The sequence below is a fragment of the Panulirus ornatus genome, chromosome 16 (genome assembly GCF_036320965.1).
Source record: "Panulirus ornatus isolate Po-2019 chromosome 16, ASM3632096v1, whole genome shotgun sequence".
Lineage (NCBI taxonomy): Eukaryota > Metazoa > Arthropoda > Malacostraca > Decapoda > Palinuridae > Panulirus > Panulirus ornatus.
This window is the reverse complement of record NC_092239.1, coordinates 19,792,595-19,817,829: the sequence shown is the minus strand read 5'-3', so window position 1 is coordinate 19,817,829 and position 25,235 is coordinate 19,792,595. Positions and strand designations below refer to the sequence as shown.

The 25,235-nt window shown below is 44.6% G+C and overlaps 1 protein-coding gene across 5 annotated transcripts in view; it reads right to left on the bottom strand.

The window, feature by feature from the left end:
- The window catches only part of Dpp10 (Dipeptidyl peptidase 10), a 788,027-nt gene that overhangs the window by 261,828 nt on the left and 500,964 nt on the right, over positions 1-25,235 (bottom strand). For all 5 annotated transcript variants that reach the window (XM_071671396.1, XM_071671390.1, XM_071671391.1 and 2 more), the window contains exon 5: positions 3,163-3,215. In XM_071671396.1, the coding sequence (XP_071527497.1) occupies positions 3,163-3,215 (53 nt within the window). The remainder of the gene's footprint in view (positions 1-3,162; positions 3,216-25,235) is intronic.

Sequence of the window (25,235 nt, the reverse complement as noted above, 5' to 3'; positions counted from 1 at the left end):
CTCGATACGTGGCTTTATGATCATGCACTCGATACGTGGCTTTATGATCATGCACTCGGTACGTGGCTTTATGATCATGCACTCGATACGTGGCTTTATGATCATGCACTCGATACGTGGCTTCATGATCATGCACTCGATACGTGGCTTTATGATCACGCACTCGATACGTGGCTTTATGATCATGCACTCGATACGTGGCTTTATGATCATGCACTCGGTACGTGGCTTTATGATCATGCACTCGATACGTGGCTTTATGATCATGCACTCGATACGTGGCTTTATGATCATGCACTCGATACGTGGCTTTATGATCATGCACTCGATACGTGGCTTTATGATCACGCACTCGATACGTGGCTTTATGATCATGCACTCGATACGTGGCTTTATGATCATGCACTCGGTACGTGGCTTTATGATCATGCACTCGATACGTGGCTTTATGATCATGCACTCGATACGTGGCTTTATGATCATGCACTCGATACGTGGCTTTATGATCATGCACTCGATACGTGGCTTTATGATCATGCACTCGATACGTGGCTTCATGATCATGCACTCGATACGTGGCTTCATGATCATGCACTCGATACGTGGCTTCATGATCATGCACTCGATACGTGGCTTCATGATCATGCACTCGATATGTGGCTTCATGATCATGCACTCGATACGTGGCTTCATGATCATGCACTCGATACGTGGCTTCATGATCATGCACTCGATACGTGGCTTCATGATCATGCACTCGATACGTGGCTTCATGATCATGCACTCGATACGTGGCTTCATGATCATGCACTCGATACGTGGCTTCATGATCATGCACTCGATACGTGGCTTCATGAGGCTTCCTGGTGATTGTAACTACAATCAGGTCAGTCCCCTCCCCCTTCATCTTAAGTCCTAAACACACACAGACACACACACGATGGACAGAAACCTAACAAAGCCAGCTATGGTATCATACAGTGTGGGAAAACTTATTTCTGACCATCTTGCTCATGGCGAGGTATGAGTGTGCTCTGTCTTATTTGATGATCCGGCAGCACCAGTGGATCCCACTCACCTCACTTAACATGACGGTATGTGATCTCATGTCATCGGGCCGACGTTAACACGTCAAGACCTCGCGTAGCCAACCATAATTAAGGTGACCTAATTACTCCAACCAAAGCAAATGTCAAAGGGTCTTATCTCCCTCGGGATGACCTAAAACCGGGGGTAGTTCATCATGACCCGTATTGACCTTGTATTGATCGACTCATCCATATCTAAGGTCACCTACCCTAAGCAGCCTCAACTAACTTGACCAAACTGTGTCATGAACTATGCATGCAACTGTGGGTCGACCGTCGGGATCTTCACGGCAGAAGTCCCACAGGGAAGCAGGCATCTGTCTGAACCCCTGTCACAGGGAGGCAGCGGTCCAGACCCCTATCAAAACCCTGTCAAAGGGAAGCAGCTGTGCAGACCTCTCTCAAAGTCCGATTCAGGGAAAGCAGCTGCTCAGATCCCTATAAATGTTAAGCAGCTGTCCAGACCCAGAGTCCTTTCAAAGGGATGCAGCTGTACATATCCTTATCAAAGGGAAGCAGCTGTTCTGGCCCTATAAAAAGGGATGGAGCTGCTCTTGTCCCTAGTAAAGAACACCAGCGGTCTTGCCTCCTATTTAAGGACAACAGCTGTAATGCCTGTGTGAAAGCGGAACAGCGGTTCAGCCCTCAATCAGAGGGAGACCTGCTCTACTCTTTGTTAAAGGGACGCCGCTGTTTTGCTCGAGGAGAGAGAGAGAGAGAGAGAGAGAGAGAGAGAGAGAGAGAGAGAGAGAGAGAGAGAGAGAGAGAGAGAGTCTGCTCCTTAATAAAGAAATGCAACTGTTCTGCCCCAAATTTAAGGGCATCATCATCTGTCCTCTCCCTAATAAAATTTAGGAGGCATTTGTCCTGTCCCATATTAGATGCAAAACTAGTCCTGTCCCAAATTAGAGGCAAACACCTGTCCCGCTCAAAATCAGAGGGGAAACATTTGTCCCACCGAATTTACGTATCTCTCCTGCCCCTAATTAAAGGACAACATCTGTCCTGTCCCCAGTTTGAGAGAAACAACTGTCCTGCCCTACCTTAAAGGAAAACATCTGTCCTGTCTCTGAATAGGAACATGTGTCCTGCCCGAATAAAAAAAAAAAACATCTACCCAGCTACAATTAAATTGCAACATCTCTCCTGCCATAATTAAAGGGATGTATCTGTCGTGCCTCCTATTAAAGGGAAACATCTGTCCTGCCCCTAAATAGGAACATCTGTCCTGATCCAATTAAAGAGGAGCATCCGCCTTGCCCCAATTAAAGGGAAACATCTGTCCTGCCCCCAATTAAAGGGATGCATCTGTCGTGCCTCCTTTAACCCTGCACTACCGCTGGTCACATACATCATACATACATCATACATTCATACACTGGAGCACACCTCATCACCTCAGCCGTATGAACATGTATGACCCCCACATAATCGAATATGGAATACCACAGGGATATTGGGCCGGCCCAAACGTTGACCCAACATTAACATGTTCGTCGTGGGAGATCATTCACTTGGTGGGACAATACGTCACATCAAGAAACCTACCATGAGAAAACAAATAATTTTGACACATTTTCTCTCACCTTATCAGGAGAGATAATAATGAGAGACTCAGGTACACGTGTCTGGCGAGTGTATCATGAGTGAATGTACTCCCGATGTGCCCCGAGTGCATGAACCATGTCTTGTATACTGAGTGCATGGACTGTACGTGGTACACGCATGGCAGTCATGAGTGTATGTGCCTCAACGCTTAAATCCTGTGATGTGGGAGCCTTAGTGAATACATCTCGTGTACTGAGTGCATCAAATGGTTACGTACACCTGGTGTTTTGAGTCTACGAACAGAGTGCGTGTGAGCTGTGTCCTGAGCCTTTGTCTGGTCATGACTGTACAACGTGTGTGTGTGTGTGTGTGTGTGTGTGTGTGTGTGTGTGTGTGGAATGCAAGCGTTCAATACATATGAATCAAATAATGAGCAACTATGCTAAGTGTGCAGGTGTCGAGGTCCGAGTGTAAGAGTAAGGTCTGGCGCGGGTGTGTACACAAAGGAACCAAGAGAGGTACTCACTGGGAATCCGTGACGTAGATGTGGTACTTGGCCTTGTAGGAATACCGGAACAGCTGGAATGAGACGGAACAGACAGTTAGTAACTGACTATGAGGGAGAGGATGGTCAGAGCGGCAGTGTCGGGGAGTGGCTATGTCGGGGAGTGGCTATGTCGGGGAGCGGTTGTGTCGGGAAGTGGCTGTGTCGGGAAGCGGCTGTGTCGGGGAGTGGCTGTGTCTGGAAGTGGCTGTGTCGGGGAGTGGCTGTGTCGGGGAGCGGCTGTGTCGGGAAGTGGCTGTGTCGGGGAGCGGCTGTGTCGGGAAGTGGCTGTGTCGGGAAGAAGGGCTGTGTCGGGGAGTGGCTGTGTCGGGGAGTGGCTGTGTCGGGGAGTGGCTGTGTCGGGGAAAGGGTGAACAGTAGGGAGAGATGGCAGTGTGAGTAAGGGGTAGCAAAGTTGGGGAGGAATGGCAGTGTCGGGAGGGGTGATACTGCGGGAAGTGGCAGTGCTGCGAAGTGAAAGTGTGGGGAGGTATGGCAGTGTTGGGAAGGGTGGCAGTGTTGGTGAGGGATGGCAATGTTGGGGAGGGGTGGCGATGTTGGGGAGGGGTGGCGATGTTGGGGCGGGGTGGCGGTGTTGGGGAGGGTTGGTAGTACTGGGGAGGCGTGGCAGAGTTGGAGAAGGGTGGTGTTGTTGAGGAGGGGTGGCAGTGTTGGGGGAGGGGTGGCGATGTTGGAGAGGATACGGTAGTGTTGGGGAGGGGTTGCGGTGCTGGGGAGGGTTAGCAGTGTTGGGGAAGGATGGTGGTGATGGGGAAGGGTGGCGGTGTTGGGGAGGGTTGGCAGTATTGGAGAGGGATGGCGGTGTTGGGGAAGCGTGGCGGTGTTAGGGACGGGTAGCAGTGTTGGGGAGGGGTTGAGAATACTCACAATACATGAACATACTGAGCATATTCTCCTCATGATAATCATAACAATTCGCGCACACACACACACATACAGACACACACACACACACACACACACACACGTGCAAAGTATCAAATGTTCCATAAAAGAACAAAAAAAAAAAATAATTTTCCTGTAAATAATGAAAGAGAATTCTTCACAATGACTTTTATAGCAGGTGTGATAGCCCGTACTGTTGGCTGGTGGGCGACGAGGGACAGGCTGCAGGCGTCCCTCAGGGCCGGCCCCTGCCTCCACTCCCCTCCTCCTGATGACGATAATGGCTCATGGGGGAGCAGTAGTAGTTCCCGGGGAGCGAATACCCTCTTACTGCTCGGGGGGGAAAGTGCCATGGGAGAGCGGTACACCCCTCACTCCCTCTCCCAACAGGACCCAAGTTATGCCTCTCCTTTACGATCACATCAAAATTTGAATCGTGATAGTGCTGCCCGCCCAGGCAGCCACCAGCATCTTGGTGTAGAGCTGTGGATGTGGCAGAGATGTAGGAAGACTGTGGTATGTATGTGAAATGGTATGAGTGATTTTCGAGTGCGTGAGTGTGTGGGTTAGTGGTAACACTACTAGTGTACGAAATATATACATGCATATACATTTCCATATATCTCGATGAAGAGTGTATGAAATACATACATGAATATATACATATATCTATGTTCGTCAGTAGGGGAATTGGTGTGCTTGTACGTGTGCTTGTCTTTGAAACCATCAGTTTCAACGATTTTTAATATAAACAAATTATTCTGGAAGAGCTTGCGTGAAAAAAAGAAGAAAAAAAAATCATTTCATAATAAACCAAAGACTGGCCACCAATCGCAAGCCCATCAGTGTGGCCAATCCAGTGGCGTGCTTTACTGTTTCCACCAATCACTACCCGGGCGATGTGGCCACACCGCGCCGGTGGCGCGCATCATAACCGTCTTTGCCAATGACGAGCGGGCCGCATATCGCTCCACGCAGGAGAGGGATTTTTACTGGCTGGCGTTCGACGCCCATGCATAAATACAACCAATTTATCATCAATATATTTTTTCTGCATTTTCATTTCAATATTGCTAACCAATACACTATAACTTGATCACGATTTAGGTTAAACAGACGAGCTAAAGTTTAAAACAGTTTATGGTTAAACAGCCTTACAACATGCAAGAGCTACCAGCTTTACCAGTAAAATATTGATAATAATAACCACTGTTTCCATGACACATATGTCCGTATCTCTACTAAAGTATCCTGGTTCAATCTATCCAGAAAATCTGGCAAAGACCCTTACTTCAGTGCCGCCCTGCCGCTAACCCTTTGTTAGCGGCATGGTGCCTTTGTTACTTCAGAACCTAGCCACTAACCCCTTGCCACCGCAGGGCCCTGACACTGACCCCTTGTCACTTCAGGGCCCTGACACTGACCCCTTATCATCAGGGTTCAGTCAATGATCACTAATGTCTGCAGAGGCGATGTACTAACTGATATACCCTTATGTTGATCTGCCTTCACCAAGGTCTGCCTTTACCAAGGTCTCCTCACCAAGATATGTCTTCACCAACGTTTCCCCGATCAAAGTACTTCTGCCATCTCTTGTCTCTGGCGTTGCAACACACATATTTCATGAAAAGAATGTGAAACATGTATCTATAAAGCATCAATAATTTGTGAAACTAGAAATTAGCAAATTATAACTAACACGAGTGGTGGGGATATGGTCATGGGGTCTGTGAACATGGAGCCTACGATCATGGTGCCTGTGAACATGGGGCCTGTAATCATGGTGCCTGTGATCATGTGGCCTGTGAACATGGAGCCTGTAATCATGGTGCCTCTGATCATGTGGCCTGTGAACATGGAGCCTGTGATCATGTGGGCTGTGAACACGGGGCCTGTGATCATGGTGCCTCTGATCATGTGGCCTGTGAACATGGAGCCTGTGATCATGTGGGCTGTGAACACGGGGCCTGTGATCATGGTGCCTCTGATCATGTGGGCTGTGAACACGGGGCCTGTGATCATGGTGCCTCTGATCATGTGGCCTGTGAACATGGAGCCTGTGATCATGGTGCCTCTGATCATGTGGCCTGTGAACATGGTGCCTCTGATCATGTGGCCTGTGAATATGGAGCCTGTGATCATGTGGCCTGAGATCATGTGGCCTTATCATGGGGCCTGTGAACATGGGGCCTGTGAACATGGGGCCTGTGATCACGTGGCCTGTGATCATGTGGCCTGTGATCATGTAGCTTTTGATCATGGGTCCTGGGATCATGTAGCCTGTGATCATGAGGCCTGTGAACATGGGCCTGTGAACATGGAAACTGTGTTCATGTGGCCTGTGATCATGGGGTTCACTAAGGGGCTGCGGCCAAACAAACTCCTCCCCGCCCTGACCCGTCCGTTCACCCACACCCTCCCAGGGCAGGCAATTAGCAAGGTAATGACCACATGGTGTAGCCTAGCTCAACAAAGCCAACCTGGGCCACATCACAACATGGGGCCACACCACACCGTCCCACAGTGTACCGTCTACATCGTCCACCGACTTCCTGGTCCTGCCGCATGAGGGGGCACCAGGCGTTCGTTCCTCAACAGTTTCCTGCACCAAAGATGTATTGCCATACTGGCCCTGTCCTTTTCCTCAGCTGAAGTGGATCAACATGTCGTTTGGCGCCTCAACAGTCGCCAGTTTCCGATTTATCGATCTGGCGTCAGCTGTTCCTAGAAACCTTCACACCCGAGGCCTGGTCTGTTGTTAAAAAGAAACCTGGCGGCGGCACTCTCAGCATGGCCCGGTCAGTGGAAAAAGAAACCCACGACAAAAGGCAGGGTCCACTGCCTGGTGATGGGAGGCGGAGATATGGTGTGTGAGGAGGAGGGAGGGGAAGTGAGGCAGGGTCCATGGTAGCACATGGGAAGGACACATGACGGAAGGCGGGATGGTCTATGGTCAGGTTGTCTGTTGCAAGACTGTGATATCACATATTTCTGATCTATTGTATGTATATATGTAGACTGAGACAAGATAGTGTGAGGAAGGCTCCTCACTACCCTTATACTCTCTCCCTCAGGCACATCAGCCGGCAGGAAAAAATTGACTAAGCACCGTGATGAGTTCCATGATGAGTACCATGATGAGTACCATGCGTAACGTGATGAGTACCATGAGTAACGTGATGAGTACCAAGATGAGTAACGTGATGAGTAACATGAGCACCATGATGAGTACCATGATGAATACCGTGATGAGTACCATGATGAGTACCATGATGCGTACCATGATGAATACCGTGATGAGTACCATGATGAGTGCCATGATGAGTACCATGATGAGTACCATGATGAATACCGTGATGAGTACCATGATGAGTACCATGATGAGTACCATGCGTAACGTGATGAGTACCATGAGTAACGTGATGAGTACCAAGATGAGTAACGTGATGAGTAACATGAGCACCATGATGAGTACCATGATGAGCACCATGATGAGTACCATGATGAGTGCCATGATGAGTACCATGATGAGTACCATGATGAATACCGTGATGAGTACCATGATGAGTACCATGATGAGTACCATGAGTAATGTGATAAGTACCATGAGTAACGTGATGAGTACCATGATGAGTAACGTGATGAGTAACATGAGCACAATGATGAGTACCATGATGAGCACCATGATGAGTACCATGATGAGTGCCATGATGAGTACCATGATGAGTACCATGATGAATACCGTGATGAGTACCATGATGAGTACCATGATGAGTACCATGAATAATATGATAAGTACCATGAGTAACGTGATGAGTACCATGATGAGTAACGTGATGAGTAACATGAGCACCATGATGAGTACCATGATGAGCACCATGATGAGTACCATGATGAGTGCCATGATGAATACCATGATGAGTACCATGATGAATACCATGATGAGTACCATGATGAGTACCATGATGAATACCATGATGAGTACCATGATAAATACCGTGATGAGTACCGTGGAGTACCATGATGAGTACCATGATGAATACCGCGATGAGTACCGTGATGAGTACCATGATGAGTACCATGATGAGTGCCATGATGAGTACCATGAGTAACGTGATGAGTACCATGATGAGTAACGTGATGAGTAACATGAGCACCATGATGAGTACCATGATGAGCACCATGATGAGTACCATGATGAGTGCCATGATGAGTACCATGATGAGTACCATGATGAATACCGTGATGAGTACCATGATGAGTACCATGATGAGTACCATGAGTAATGTGATGAGTACCATGAGTAACGTGATGAGTACCATGATGAGTAACGTGATGAGTAACATGAGCACCATGATGAGCACCATGATGAGCACCATGATGAGTACCATGATGAGTGCCATGATGAGTACCATGATGAGTACCATGATGAATACCGTGATGAGTACCATGATGAGTACCATGATGAATACCGTGATGAGTACCATGATGAGTAACGTGATGAGTAACATGAGCACCATGATGAGTACCATGATGAGTACCGTGATGAGTACCATGATGAGTACCATGATGAATACCGTGATGAATACCATGATGAGCACCATGATGAGTACCGTGATGAGTTCCAAGATAAGCATCGTGCGGTATGGATATGGTATAAAGATTCTGGGCACCACAAGGATCAGTCCTATATTCTACAAAAATCCCTTTGATTATTACAAAAATCCCACACATCAATTTCATCAATCTCTTTGGTTCTATAATTGCCCTCAACTGCCCTACATAAACTTAACCTTCTACTTACAACTACAGGTCCTACGTCAAGCCTAGCTAGTAGTGTCCGCAATCAAAACCTTCCTAAAGGCTACCCTTAAGATCCTCTCTGATCCACGCTGTTCGTTCCTGCTTGAACAACAGTCACACGTCCTCTGTCGTGTCTCTGACTATATCCTGAAGTCTTATGCGTCAAGTCCTCCAGCTCAACCTCACTAGGAACGCAGCATTTACCTGTTCCTGTTTTCCTATGGCAAACTCTTCGTCTTCCAGTAACTGAAACCTAGTAGTAGCCACTGCTCCTGGATCTCCACTCGCTAATTTACGGTTCTTACCGCTCCCAACACCTAGGAAATTGTTTCTTACTTTCTGTTTTCCTCTTTACTATCATACCCAAATTAGTCTATAAACTTGGTAACTTGGTTGTAAACTCTGCTGTCTTTTCCTCTAAGAGAACACCATGAGCTACAACGAGCCTTGCCTGGTCCTTAAACGCACTAAGCATACACCTAACGCCTCCCACAGCCTCTCCATTTTCACTAATCTCCCTATACAACTTACTGTATAAATCAGGAAACATACATAATTGATCTTCATTACTGAGCAGAAACTCGTGTAAACTCAGGGCAGCACTCAGAGCCGGCCGAGCAAGCTGCACAAAGCATGTGTAGAGGCGTCCGCCCTTGACCAAGGCCAGGGTGAGATAGCAACTATCAGTGAATAAGGCTATTTAAGTATGACAGTTATAATACGCACGTGAGGGCGAACAGTGGTGAGGTGCGGATAGTGGGGGGCGGGGTCGGTGAGGCATGGTGAGTGAGGTGGAGTCTTGGTGACGTACAGTGATCGGGTTAGGGGAAAGGGGGGGTGCATGACCACAGGTCGGGGTGGGGGGGGGGGATATGTCCTATGTTTGCCTGGGAGTCGGTTACTGGTGTGTGGACACTGGCGGGCCATGGCTCCAGGGACCTGGGTTGGGGAGGATGGCTGGCTGGCGGTGAAGGGTGGGGAAGGGGGCTGGAGCTGAGGGCCAGGGCTGAGGACCGAAGCTGAGGACTGGGGCCGGCGCTGGCTCCTAGGAGAGAGAATCAAGCCCAAAAGATCTAAGATATCCCCAGGACATCAATATGAAAGATGAGCCGACGTGGTCGAGGCCTGGCACAGTGTGAGCTGGGTCAACGGCCGGGCACAGCGTGCGGGGGAAATGGGACGCCACACGTAGGAGTACGTAGGTAAACAAACCCATGGTGCGGCTGGTAGTGCTACGGTCGTATGAGGTACGGTTTTCACGACGACCTGGAGCTCGGAATCAATAACTGAACATCCATGCTCCAAACGGAACAATTTACTATCTCTCTGGCCCTGAAATTTGTTGAGAAACAATATTTGATAGTCTGATTATATGTTAAACTTGCTTCACTGTGACTGCAATCTGCTTACGTCTCAACCACGACAGTGGTATAACCAAATTATTCGTCCACTTCCTCTGGGTTTCATCACATAGTGGGCTCAGGACGCATGATAAAAGATGATAAACTCGCTAAAACTTCTCTGCCTTGAAGGATGAGGTTGATTACCCCCTGCGGTCAACCGTAAAACCATCAATCAACATAGTCTTAAGCTTAAAACGTGAAATCAATGCAAGCAGATTCATCTGCCACCACTATTTCATGCGAGCATAATATATATATATATATATATATATATATATATATATATATATATATATATATATATATATATATATATATATGGTCGAAGTGGTGTGCAAAGTGAGAGGGTTAGGGAAAATGATTTGGTAAACAGAGAAGAGGTAGTAAAAGCTTTGCGGAAGGTGAAAGCCGGCAAGGCAGCAGGTTTGGATGGCATTGCAGTGGAATTTATCAAAAAAGGGGGTGACTGTATTGTTGACTGGTTGGTAAGGTTATTCAATGTATGTATGATTCATGGTGAGGTGCCTGAGGATTGCCGGAATGCTTGCATAGTGCCATTATTCAAAGGCAAAGGGGATAAGAGTGAGTGCTCAAATTACAGAGGTGTAAGTTTGTTGAGTATTCCTGGGAAATTATATGGGAGGGTATTGATTGAGAGGGTGAAGGCATGTACAGAGCATCAGATTGGGGAAGAGCAGTGTGGTTTCAATAGTGGTAGAGGATGTGTGGATCAGGTGTTTGCTTTGAAAAATGTATGTAAGAAATACTTAGAAAAGCAAATAGATTTGTATGTAGCATTTATGGATCGGAAGAAGGCATATGATAGAGTTGATAGAGATGCTCTGTGGAAGTTACTAAGAATATATGGTGTGGGAGGCAAGTTGTTAGAAGCAGTGAAAAGTTTTTATCGAGGATGTAAGGCACGTGTACGTGTAGGAAGAGAGGAAAGTGATTGGTTCTCAGTGAATGTAGGTTTGCGGCAGGGGTGTGTGATGTCTCCATGGTTGTTTAATTTGTTTATGGATGGGGTTGTTAGGGAGGTGAATGCAAGAGTTTTGGAAAGAGAGGCAAGTATGAAGTCTGTTGGGGATGAGAGAGCTTGGGAAGTGAGTCAGTTGTTGTTCGCTGATGATACAGCGCTGGTGGATGATTCATGTGAGAAACTGCAGATGCTGGTGACTGAGTTTGGTGAAGTGAGTGAAAGAAGAAAGTTAAGAGTAAATGTGAATAAGAGCAAGGTTATTAGGTACAGTAGGGTTGAGGGTCAAGTCCATTGGGAGGTAAGTTTGAACGGAGAAAAACTGGAGGAAGTAAAGTGTTTTAGATATCTGGGAGTGGATCTGGCAGCGGATGGAACCATGGAAGCGGAAGTGAATCATAGGGTGGGGGAGAAGGCGAAAATCCTGGGAGCCTTGAAGAATGTGTGGAAGTCGAGAACATTATCTCCGAAAGCAAAAATGGCTATGTTTGAAGGAATAGTGGTTCCATCAATGTTGTATGGTTGCGAGGCGTGGGCTATGGATAGAGTTGTGCGCAGGAGGGTGGATGTGCTGGAAATGAGATGTTTGAGGACAATATGTGGTGTGAGGTGGTTTGATCGAGTAAGTAATGTAAGGGTAAGAAAGATGTGTGGAAATAAAAAGAGTGTGGTTGAGAGAGCAGAAGAGGGTGTTTTGAAATGGTTTGGGCACATGGAGAGAATGAGTGAGGAAAGATTGACCAAGAGGATATATGTGTCGGAGGTGGAGGGAACGAGGAGAATTGGGAGACCAAATTGGAGGTGGAAAGATGGAGTGAAAAAGTTTTTGAGTGATCGGGGCCTGAACATGCAGGAGGGTGAATGGCGGGCAAGGAATAGAGTGAATTGGATCGATGTGATATACCGGGGTTGACGTGCTGTCTCAATGGATTGAATCAGGGCATGTGAAGTGTCTGGGGTAAACCATGGAAAGTTGTGTGTGGCCTAGATGTGGAAAGGGAGCTGTGGTTTCGGGCATTATTGCATGACAGCTAGAGACTGAGTGTGAACGAATGGGGCCTTTGTTGTCTTTTCCTAGCGCTACCTCGCACACATGAGGGGGGAGGGGGATGTTATTCCATGTGTGGCGAGGTGGCGATGGGAATGAATAAAGGCAGACAGTGTGAATTGTGTGCATGTGTATATATATATGTGTCTGTATGTATATATATGTGTAGATTGAGATGTATGGGTATGTATATTTGCGTGTGTGGACGTGTACGTATATACATGTGTATGGGGGTGGGTTGGGCCATTTCTTTCGTGTTTCCTTGCGTTACCTCGTAAACGCGGGAGACAGCGACAAAGAATATATATATATATATATATATATATATATATATATATATATATATATATATATATATATATATATATATTTTTTTTTTGCCGCTGTCTCCCGCGTTTGCGAGGTAGCGCAAGGAAACAGACGAAAGAAATGACCCAACCCACCCCCATACACATGTATATACATACGTCCACACACGCAAATATACATACCTACACAGGTTTCCATGGTTCACCCCAGACGCTTCACATGCCCTGATTCAATCCACTGACAGCACGTCAACCCCGGTATATCACATCGATCCAATTCACTCTATGCCTTGCCCGCCTTTCACCCTCCTGCATGTTCAGGTCCCGATCACACAAAATCTTTTTCACTCCATCTTTCCACCTCCAATTTGGTCTCCCACTTCTCCTCGTTCCCTCCACCTCCGACACATATATCCTCTTGGTCAATCTTTAATCACTCATTCTCTCCATGTGCCCAAACCATTTCAAAACACCCTCTTCTGCTCTCTCAACCACGCTCTTTTTATTTCCACACATCTCTCTTACCCTTACGTTACTCACTCGATCAAACCACCTCACACCACACATTGTCCTCAAACATCTCATTTCCAGCACATCCATCCTCCTGCGCACAACTCTATCCATAGCCCACGCCTCGCAACCATACAACATTGTTGGAACCACTATTCCTTCAAACATACCCATTTTTGCTTTCCGAGATAATGTTCTCGACTTCCACACATTCTTCAAGGCTCCCAGGATTTTCGCCCCCTCCCCCACCCTATGATCTACTTCCGCTTCCATGGTTCCATCCGCTGCCAGATCCACTCCCAGATATCTAAAACAATTTACTTCCTCCAGTTTTTCTCCATTCAAACTTACCTCCCAACTGACTTGACCCTCAACCCTACTGTACCTAATTACCTTGCTCTTATTCACATTTACTCTTAACTCTCTTCTTTCACACACTTTACCAAACTCAGTCACCAGCTTCTGCAGTTTCTCACATGAATCAGCCATCCGCGCTGTATCATCAGCGAACAACAATTGACTCACTTCCCAAGCTCTCTCATCCACAACAGACTTCATACTTGCCCCTCTTTCCAAAGCTCTTGCATTTACCTCCCTAACAACCCCATCCATAAACAAATCAAACAACCATGGAGACATCACACACCCCTGCCGCAAACCTATATTCACTGAGAACCAATCACTTTCCTCTCTTCCTACACGTACACATGCCTTACATCCTCGATAAAAACTTTTCACTGCTTCTAACAACTTGCCTCCCACACCATATATTCTTAATACCTTCCACCTTCCACAGAGCATCTCTATCAACTCTATCATATGCCTTCTCCAGATCCATAAATGCTACATACAAATCCATTTGCTTTTCTAAGTATTTCTCACATACATTCTTCAAAGCAAACACCTGATCCACACATCCTCTACCACTTCCGAAACCACACTGCTCTTCCCCAATCTGATGCTCTGTACATGCCTTCACCCTCTCAATCAATACCCTCCCACATAATTTACCAGGAATACTCAAGAAACTTATACCTCTGTAATTTGAGCACTCACTCTTATCCCCTTTGCAATTGAGTGGGAGATGTATAAAAGAAAGAGACAGGAGGTCAAGAGAAAGGTGCAAGAGGTGAAAAAGAGGGCAAATGAGAGTTGGTGTGAGAGAGTATCATTAAATTTTAGGGAGAATAAAAAGATGTTCTGGTAGGAGGTAAATAAAGTGCGTAAGACAAGGGAGCAAATGGGAACTTCAGTGAAGGGCGCAAATGAGGAGGTGACAACAAGTAGTGGTGATGTGAGAAGGAGATGGAGTGAGTATTTTGAAGGCTTGTTGAATGTGTTTGATGATAGAGTGGCAGATATAGGGTGTTTTGGTCGAGGTGGTGTGCAAAGTGAGAGGGTTAGGGAAAATGATTTGGTCAACAGAGAAGAGGTAGTAAAAGCTTTGCGGAAGATGAATGCCGGCAAGGCAGCAGGTTTGGATGGTATTGCAGTGGAATTCATTAAAAAAGGGGGTGACTGTATTATTGACTGGTTGGTAAGGTTATTTAATGTATGTATGACTCATGGTGAGGTGCCTGAGGATTGGCGGAATGCGTGCATAGTGCCATTGTACAAAGGCATATATATATATATATATATATATATATATATATATATATATATATATATATATATATATATATATAGGGGATAGGGGAGAAATAATACTTCCCACGTATTCCCTGCGTGTCGTAGAAGGCGACTAAAAGGGGAGGGAGCGAGGGGCTGGAAATCCTCCCCTCTCATTTTTTTTTAATTTTCCAAAAGAAGGAACAGAGAAAGGGGCCAGGTGAGGATACTCCCTCAATGGCCCAGTTCTCTGTTCTTAACTCTACCTCGCTAACGCGGGAAATGGCGAATAGTTTGAAAAAAAAATATATAAGTATATATATATATATATATATATATATATATATATATATATATATATATATATATATATATATATATTATCCCTGGGGATAGGGGATTAAGAATACTTCCCACGTATTCCCTGCGTGTCGTAGAAGGCGACTAAAAGGGGAGGGAGCGGGGGGCTGGAAATCCTCCCCTCTCGTTTTTTTTTTTTTAATTTTCCAAAAGAAGGAACAGAGGGGGCCAGGTGAGGGTATTCCAAAAAAGGCCCAGTCCTCTGTTCTTAACGCTACGTCGCTAATGCGGGAAATGGCGAATAGTTTAAAAGAAAAGAAATATATATATATATATATATATATATATATATATATATATATATATATATATATATATATATATATACATATACATATACATATATATATATATATATATATATATATATATATATATATATATATTGGAAAGGATCACAATTTTGCGCGTGATCAAGATATTCCTATGAGTCCACGGGGAAAATGAAACACGATAAGTTCCCAAGTGCACTTTCGTGCAAAAATCACATTATCAGGAGAGACACAGGAGAGAAATATAACAGTCAGTTGATATATAACGAAGAGACGAAGCTAGGACGCCATTTGGTAAACATGCGATTGTCCAAGACAGACAAGCGTTCATAAACTTATCATTTTACAAATTTTATCAACAATAAAGTTATCTAATTTGTATAGACCATCATTGATATTAAGATTATAATTCTTTTTGTATTTAATAATAGAAAATTCAATGATATTTCTCGTGGCAATAGAGTTAGAGTTAATAACTGAGGTGGCATTACTCCAGTCAATACAATGATCGTAGTTTTTAACGTGATTAAACAAGGCATTTGATTCTTGTCCCGTTCTTATACTATATATTCATGTTGCTTAAGTCTACAAGAAAGATCCTTACCAGTCTCCTATATGGTAAACATGCGATTGTCCACGACAATCGCATGTTTATCATATAGCGTCCTAGCTACGTCTCTTAGTTGTATATCAACTGACTTATATTTCCCTCTTGTGTCTCCCCTGATGATGTGATTATTACACGAAGGTGCACTGGGAACTTATCGTGTTTCATTTTTACCGTGAACTCATAGGAGTATATATATATATATATATATATATTTTGCTTTGTCGCTGTCTCCCGCGTTAGCGAGGTAGCGCAAGGAAACAGACGAAAGAAATGTACCAACCCACCCACATACACATGTATATACATACACACCCTCACACGCAAATATACATACCTATACATCTCAATGTAAACATATATATACACACACAGACACATACACATATACACATGTACATAATTCATACTGGCTGCCTTTATTCATTCCCATCGCCACCCCGACACACATGAAATAACAACCCCTCCCCTCTTATGTGCGCGAGGTAGCGCTAGGAAAGGACAACAGTCTCTAGCTCTCATGTAATAATGCACCGAAACCACAGCTCCCTTTCCACATCCAGGCCCCACACAACTTTCCACGGTTAACCCCAGATGCTTCACATGCCCTGATTCAATCCATTGACAGCACGTCGAACCCGGTATACCACGTCGTTCCAATTCACTCTATTCCTTGCACGCCTTTCACCCTCCAGCATGTTCAGGCCCCGATCACTCAAAATCTTTTTCACTTCATCTTTCCACCTCCAATTTGGTCTCCCACTTCTCCTCGTTCCCTCCACCTCTGACACATATATCCTCTTGGTCAATCTTTCCTCACTCATTCTCTCCATGTGACCAAACCATTTCAAAACACCCTCTTCTGCTCTCTCAACCATACTCTTTTTATTACCACACATCTCTCTTACCCTATTATTACTTACTCGGTCAAACCATCTCACACCACATATTGTCCTTAAACATCTCATTTCCTGCACATCCATCCTCCTCCGCACAACTCTATCCATAGCCCACGACTCGCAACATATAACATTGTTGGAACCACTATTCCTTCAAACATACCCATTTTTGCTTTCCGAGATAATGTTCTCGACTTCCACACATTCTTCAACGCTCCCTTTCGCCCCCTCCCCCACCCTATGCTATGATTCACTTCCGCTTCCATGGTTCCATCCGCTGCCAAATCCACTCCCAGATATCTAAAACACTTCACTTCCTCCAGTTTTTCTCCCTTCAAACTTACATCCCAATTGACTTGTCCCTCAATCCTACTGTACCTAATAACCTTGCTCTTATTCACATTTACTCTCAGCTTTCTCCTTTCACACACTTTACGAAACTCAGTCACCAGCTTCTGCAGTTTCTCACATGAATCAGCCACCAGCGTTGTATCATCAGCGAACAACAACTGACTCACTTCCCAAGCTCTCTCATCCACAACAGACTGCATACTTGCCCGTCTTTCCAAAACTCTTGAATTCACCTCCCTAACAACTCCATCCATAAACAAATTAAACAACCATGGAGACATCACACACCCCTGCCGCAAACCTACATTCACTGTGAACCAATCACTTTCCTCTCTTCCTACACGTACACATGCCTTACACTTTTAACCGCTTCTAACAACTTGTCTCCCACACCATATATTCTTAATACCTTCCAGCGAGCATCTCTATCAACTCTTATCATATGCCTTCTCCAGATCCATAAATGCTACATACAAATCCATTTACTTTTCTAAGTATTTCTCACATACATTCTTCAAAGCAAACACCTGATCCACATATCCTCTACCACTTCTGAAACCACACTGCTCTTCCCCAATATGATGCTCTGTACATGCCTTCACCCTCTCAATCAATACCCTCCCATATAATTTACCAGGAATACTCAACAAACTTATACCTCTGTAATTTGAGCACTCACTCTTATTCCCTTTGCCTTTGTACAATGGCACTATGCAAGCATTCCGCCAATCCTCAGCACCTCACCATGAGACGTACATACATTAAATAACCTTACCAACCAGTTAACAATACAGTCACCCCCTTTTTTTAATAAATTCCACTGCAATACCATCCAACCCCGCTGCCTTGCCGGCTTTCATCTTCCGCAAAGCTTTTACTACCTCTTCTCTGTTTACCAAATCATTTTCCCTAACCCTTTCACTTTGCACACCACCTCGACCAAAACACCCTATATCTGCCACTCTATCATCAAACACATTCAACAAACCTTCACAATACTCACTCCATCTCCTTCTCACATCACCACTACTTGTTATCACCTCCCCATTAGCCCCCTTCACTGAAGTTCCCATTTGTTCCCTTGTCTTACGCACTTTATTTGCCTCCTTCCAAAACATCTTTTTATCCTCCCTAAAATTTAATGATACTCTCTCACCCCAACACTCATTTGCCCTCTTTTTCACCTCTTGCACCTTTCTTTTGACCTCCTGCCTCTTTCTTTTAAACATCTCCCAGTCATTTCCATTATTTCCCTGGAAAAATCGTCTAAATGTCTCTCTCTTCTCTTTCACTAATAATCTTACTTCTTCATCCCACCACTCACTACCCTTTCTAATCTGCCCACCTCCCACGCTTCTCATGCCACAAGCGTCTTTTGCGCAAGCCATCACTGCTTCCTTAAATAAATTCCATTCCTCCCCACTCCCCTTACATTCTTTATCTCACCTTTTTCCATTCTGTACTCAGTCTCTCCTGGTACTTCCTCACACAAGTCTCCTTCCCAAGCTTTCTTACTCTCACCACTCTCTTCACCCCAACATTCTCTCTTCTTGTATGAAAACCTCTACAAATCTTCACCTTCGCCTCCACAAGATAATGATCAGACATCCCTCCAGTTACACCTCTCAGCACTTTAACATCCAAAAGTCTCTCTTTCGCGCGCCTATCAATTAACACGCAATCCAATAACCCTCTCTGGTCATCTCTCCTACTTACATACGTATACTTAAGTATATCTCGCTTTTTAAACCAGGTATTCCCAATCACCAGTCCTTTTTCAGCACATAAATCTACAAGCTCTTCATCATTTCCATTTACAACACTGAATACCCCATGTACACCAATTATTCCCTCAACTGCCACATTACTCACCTTTGCATTCAAATCACCCATCGCTATAACCCGGTCTCGTGCATCAAAACCACTAACACATTCACTCAGCTGCTCCCAAAACACTTGCCTCTCATGATCTTCCTTCTCATGCCCAGGTGCATATGTACCAACCCATCTCTCTCCATCTACTTTCAGTTTTATCTATATCAATCTAGAGTTTACTTTCTTACACTCTATCACATACTCCCACCACTCCTGTTTCAGGAGTAGTGCTACTCCTTCCATTGCTCTCGTCCTCTCACTAACCCCTGACTTTACTCCAAGACATTCCCAAACCACTCTTCCCCTTTACCCTTGAGCTTCGTTTCACTCAGAGCCAAAACATCCAGGTTCCTTTCCTCAAATAACTACCTATCTCTCCTTTTTTCTCATCTTGGTTACATCCACACACATTTAGACACCCCAATCTGAGCCTTCGAGGAGGATGAGCACTCCCCGCGTGACTCCTTCTGTTTCCCTTTTTCGAAAGTTAAAATACAAAGAGGGGAGGGTTTCCCACTGCCCTTTTCATGGTTTACCCCAGACCCTCCACATGTCTTGGTTCAATCCATTGACAGCACGTCGACCCCGGTATACCACATCATTCCAATTCTCTCTATTCCTTGCACGCATTTCACCATTCTGTATGCTCAGGCCCTGATCGCTCAAAATCTTTTTCACTCCATCCTTCCACCTCCAATTTGGTCTCCCGCTTCTCCTTGTTCCCTCTACCTCTGACACACATATCCTCTTTGTCAATCTTTCCTCGCTCATTCTCTCCTTATGTCCAAACCATTTCAACACACCCTCTTCTTCTCTCTCAACCACACTCATTTTATTTCCACACATCTCTCTTACCCTTTCATTACTTACTAAATCAAACCACCTCACACCACATACTGTCCTCAAACATTTCGTTTCCAACACATCCACCCTCCTCCTAAAGCCCATGCCTCACAACCATATAGCATTGCCGGAACCACTATTCCTTCAAACATACCCATTTTTGCTCTCAGAGATAATGTTCTCTCCTTCCACACATTCCTCATCGTTCCCAGAACTTTCGCCCCCTCCCCTATCCTGTAACTCTCATCCGCTTCCATTGTTCCATTCGCTGCCAAGTCCACTCCCAGATATCTAAAACACTTCACTTCCTCCAATTTTTCTCCATTCAAACTTAAATCCCAATCAACTTGTCCCTCAACCCTACTGTAATTAATAACCTTGCTCTTACTCACATTTACTCTTAACTTTCTCCTTTCACACACTTTTCCAAACTCATTCACCAGCTTCTGCAGTTTCGCACTCGAATCCACAACCAGACCTGTATCATCAACACACAACAAAAGAATCACTTCCTAGGCCCTATCATCCACAACAGACTATATACTCGTCCCTCTCTCCAAAACTGTCGCATTTACCTCCCTAACCACCCCATCCATAAACAAGTCAAACAACCGTGGGGACATCACACCCCCCTGCCGCAGACCGGCCTTCACCGGGAACCAATCACTCCTCTCTCTTCCTACTCGGACACATACCTTACATCCTTGGTAAAAACTTTTCACTGTTTCTAACACCTTACCTCCAACACCATGTACTCTTAAGACCTTCCACAAAGCATCTCTATCAACCCTATCATCTGCCTTCTCCAGATCTATACAAACTACATACAAATCCATCTGTTTTTCTAAGTATTTCTCACACACTTTCTTTAAAGCAGACACCTGATACATACATCCTCAACTTCTGAAACGACACTTCTACTCCCAAATCTGATGCTCTGTACACGCCTTCACCCTCTCAATCAATACCCTCCCGTACAATGTCCTAGGAATACTCAACAAACTTATGCCTCTGTAGTTTGAACACTCGCTCTTATCCCCTTTAATTTTGAATAATGGCACTATGCATGCATTCCGTCAATTCTCAGGCATTTCCCCATGACCTATACATACACTGAATATCCTTACCGAGCAATCAACAGTACAGTCACCTTCTTACTTTATAATTTCAACTGCAATACCGTCCAAACTCGCAGCCTTGCCGGATTTCATCTTACTCAAAACTTTCGCTACATCTTCTCTGCTAACCAAACCATTCTCCCTAACCTTCTCACTTCGCACACCACCCCAACCAAAACACCCCAAATCTGCCACTCTATCATCAAACACATTCAAGAAACCAAAACACTCATTCCATCTCTTCATGTCGTCACTACCTATTATCACTTACCCACTTGCCCCCTTCACCAATGTTCCCATTTGTTCTCTTGTCTTAGGCACGTTAGGTTAGGTTACCTTCTTTCAAAACATCTTTTTCTCTACCTAAAGTTTAATGACACAGTCTAACCCCAATTCTATATATATATATATATATATATATATATATATATATATATATATATATATATATATATTTCTTATTTCTTTTTATTCATTTTGCTTTGTCGCTGTCTCCCGCGTTAGCAAGGTAGCGCAAGGAAACAGACGAAAGAATGGTCCAACCCACCCACATACACATGTATATACATACACGTCCACACACGCAAATATACATACCTATACATCCCAACGTATACATGTATATACACACACAAACATATATACACGTGTACATACTTCATACTGTCCGCCTTTATTAATTTCCATCGCCACCTCGCCACACCTGTAATAACAACCCCCTCCCCCCTCATGTGTGTGAGGTAGTGCTAGGAAAGACAACAAAGGCCCCATTCGTTCACACTCAGTCTCGAGCTGTCATATAATAATGCACCGAAACCACAGCTCCCTTTCCACATCCAGGCGCCACACAACTTTCCATGGTTTACTCCAGACGCTTCACATGCCCTGGTTCAATCCATTGACAGCACGTCGGCCCCGGTATATCACATCGTTCCAATTCACTCTATTCCTTGCACGCCTTTCACCCTCCTGCATGTTCAGGCCCCGATCACTCAAAATCTTTTTCACTCCATCTTTCCACCCCCAATTTGGTCTCCCACTTCTCGTTCCCTCCACCTCTGACACATATATCCTCTTGGTCAATCTTTCCTCACTCATTCTCTCCATGTGACCTAACCATTTCAAAACACCCTCTTCTGCTCTCTCAACCACACTCTTTTTATTACCACACATCTCTCTTACCCTATTATTACTTACTTGATCAAACCACCTCACACCTCATATTGTCCTCAAACATATCATTTCCAGCACATCCAAACTCCTCCGCACAACTCTATCCATAGCCCACGCCTCGCAACCATATAACATTGTTGGAACCACTATTCCTTCAAAAATACCCATTTTTGCTTTCGGAGATAATGTTTTCGACTTCCACACACTCTTCAAGGCTCCCAGAATTTTCGCCTCCTCCCCCACCCTATGATTCACTTCCACTTCCATGGTTCCATCCGCTGCCAAATCCACTCCCAGATATCTAAAACACTTCACTTCCTCCAGTTTTTCTCCATTCAAACTTACCTCCCAATTGACTCGACCCTCAACCCTACTGTACCTAATAACCTTGCTCCTATTCACATTCACTCTCAACTTTCTTCTTTCACACACTTTACCAAACTCAGTCACAACCTTCTGCAGTTTCTCACATGAATCAGCCACCAGCGCTGTATCATCAGCGAACAACAACTGACTCATATCCCAAGCTCTCTCATCCACCACAGACTGCATACTTGCCCCTCTTTCCAAAACTCTTGCATTCACCTCCCTAACAACGCCATCCATAAACAAATTAAACAACCATGGATATATCACACACCCCTGCCGCAAACCTACATTCACTGAGAACCAATCACTTTCCTCTCTTCCTACACGTACACATGCCTTACATCCTCAATAAAATCTTTTCACTGCTTCTAACAACTTGCCTCCCACATCATATATTCTTAATACCTTCCACAGAGCATCTCTATCAACTCTATCATATGCCTTCTCCAGATCCATAAATGCTACATACAAATCCATTTACTTTTCTAAGTATTTCTCACATACATTCTTCAAAGCAAACACCTGATCCACACATCCTCTACCACTTCTGAAACCACACTGCTCTTCCTCAATCTGATGCTCTGTACATGCCTTCACCCTCTCAATCAATACCCTCCCCTATAATTTCCCAGGAATACTCAACAAACTTATACCTCTGTAATTTGAGCACTCACCTTTATCCCCTTTGCCTTTGTACAATGGCACTATGCAGGCATTCCGCCAATCCTCAGGCACCTCACCATGAGTCATACATACATTAAATAACCTTACCAACCATTCAACAATACAGTCACCCCCTATTTTAATAAATTCCACTGAAATACCATCCAACCCCGCTGCCTTGCCGGCTTTCATCTTCCACAAAGCTTTTACTACCTCTTCTCTGTTTACCAACTCATTTTCCCTAACCCTCTCACTTTGCACACCACCTCGACCAAAACACCCTATATCTGCCACTCTATCATCAAACACATTCAACAAACCTTCAAAATACTCACTCCATCTCCTTCTCACATCACCACTACTTGTTATCACCTCCCCATTAGCCCCCTTCACTGAGGTTCCCATTTGTTCCCTTGTCTTACGCACTTTATATATATATATATATATATATATATATATATATATATATATATATATATATATATATATATATATATATATATATATTGCAGTGGAATTTATTAAAAAAGGGGTTGACTGTATTGTTGACTGGTTGGTGAGGTTTTTTAATGTATGTATGATTCATGGTGAGGTGCCTGAGGATTGGCGGAATGCTTGCATAGTGCCATTGTACAAAGGCAAAGGGGATAAGAGTGAGTGCTCAAATTACAGAGGTATAAGTTTGTTGAGTATTCCTGGTAAATCATATGGGAGGGTATTGATTGAGAGGGTGAAGGCATGTACAGAGCATCAGACTGGGGAAGAGCAGTGTGGTTTCAGAAGTGATAGAGGATGTGTGGATCAGGTGTTTGCTTTGAAGAATGTATGTGAGAAATACTTAGAAAAATAAATGGATTTGTATATAGCATTTAAGGATCTGGAGAAGGCATATGATAGAGTTGATAGAGATGCTCTGTGGAAGGTTTTAAGAATATATGGTGTGGGAGGCAAGTCGTTAGAAACAGTGAAAAGTTTTTATCGAGGATGTAAGGCATGTGTACGTGTAGGAAGAGAGGAAAGTGATTGGTTCTCAGTGAATGTAGGTTTGTGGCAGGGGTGTGTGATGTCTCCATGGTTGTTTAATTTGTTTATGGATGGGGTTGTTAGGGAGGTGTATGCAAGAGTTTTGGAAAGAGGGGCAAGTATGCAGTCTGTGGTGGATGAGAGAGCTTGGGAAGTGAGTCAGTTGTTCTTAGCTGATGATACAGCGCTGGTGGCTGATTCATGTAAGAAACTGCAGAAGCTGGTGACTGAGTTTGGTAAAGTGTGTGAAAGAAGAAAGTTAAGAGTAAATGTGAATAAGAGCAAGGTTATTAGGTACAGTAGGGTTGAGGGTCAAGTCAATTGGGAGGTAAGTTTGAATGGAGAATAACTGGAGGAAGTAAAGTGTTTTAGATATCTGGGAGTGGATCTGGCAGCGGATGGAACCATGGAAGCGGAAGTGAATCATAGGGTGGGGGAGGGGTCGAAAATTCTGGGAGCGTTGAAGAATGTGTGGAAGTCGAGAACATTATCTCGGAAAGCAAAAATGGGTATGTTTGAAGGAATAGTGGTTCCAACAATGTTGTATGGTTGCGAGGCGTGGGCTATGGATAGAGTTGTGCGCAGGAGGATGGATGTGCTGGAAATGAGATGTTTGAGGACAATGTGTGGTGTGAGGTGGTTTGATCGAGTGAGTAACGTAAGGGTAAGAGAGATGTGTGGAAATAAAAAGAGCGTGGTTGAGAGAGCAGAAGAGGGTGTTTTGAAGTGGTTTGGGCACATGGAGAGAATGAGTGAGGAAAGATTGACCAAGAGGATATATGTGTCGGAGGTGGAGGGAACGAGGAGAAGAGGGAGACCAAATTGGAGGTGGAAAGATGGAGTGAAAAAGATTTTGTGTGATCGGGGCCTGAACATGCAGGAGGGTGAAAGGAGGGCAAGGAATAGAGTGAATTGGAGCGATGTGGTATACCGG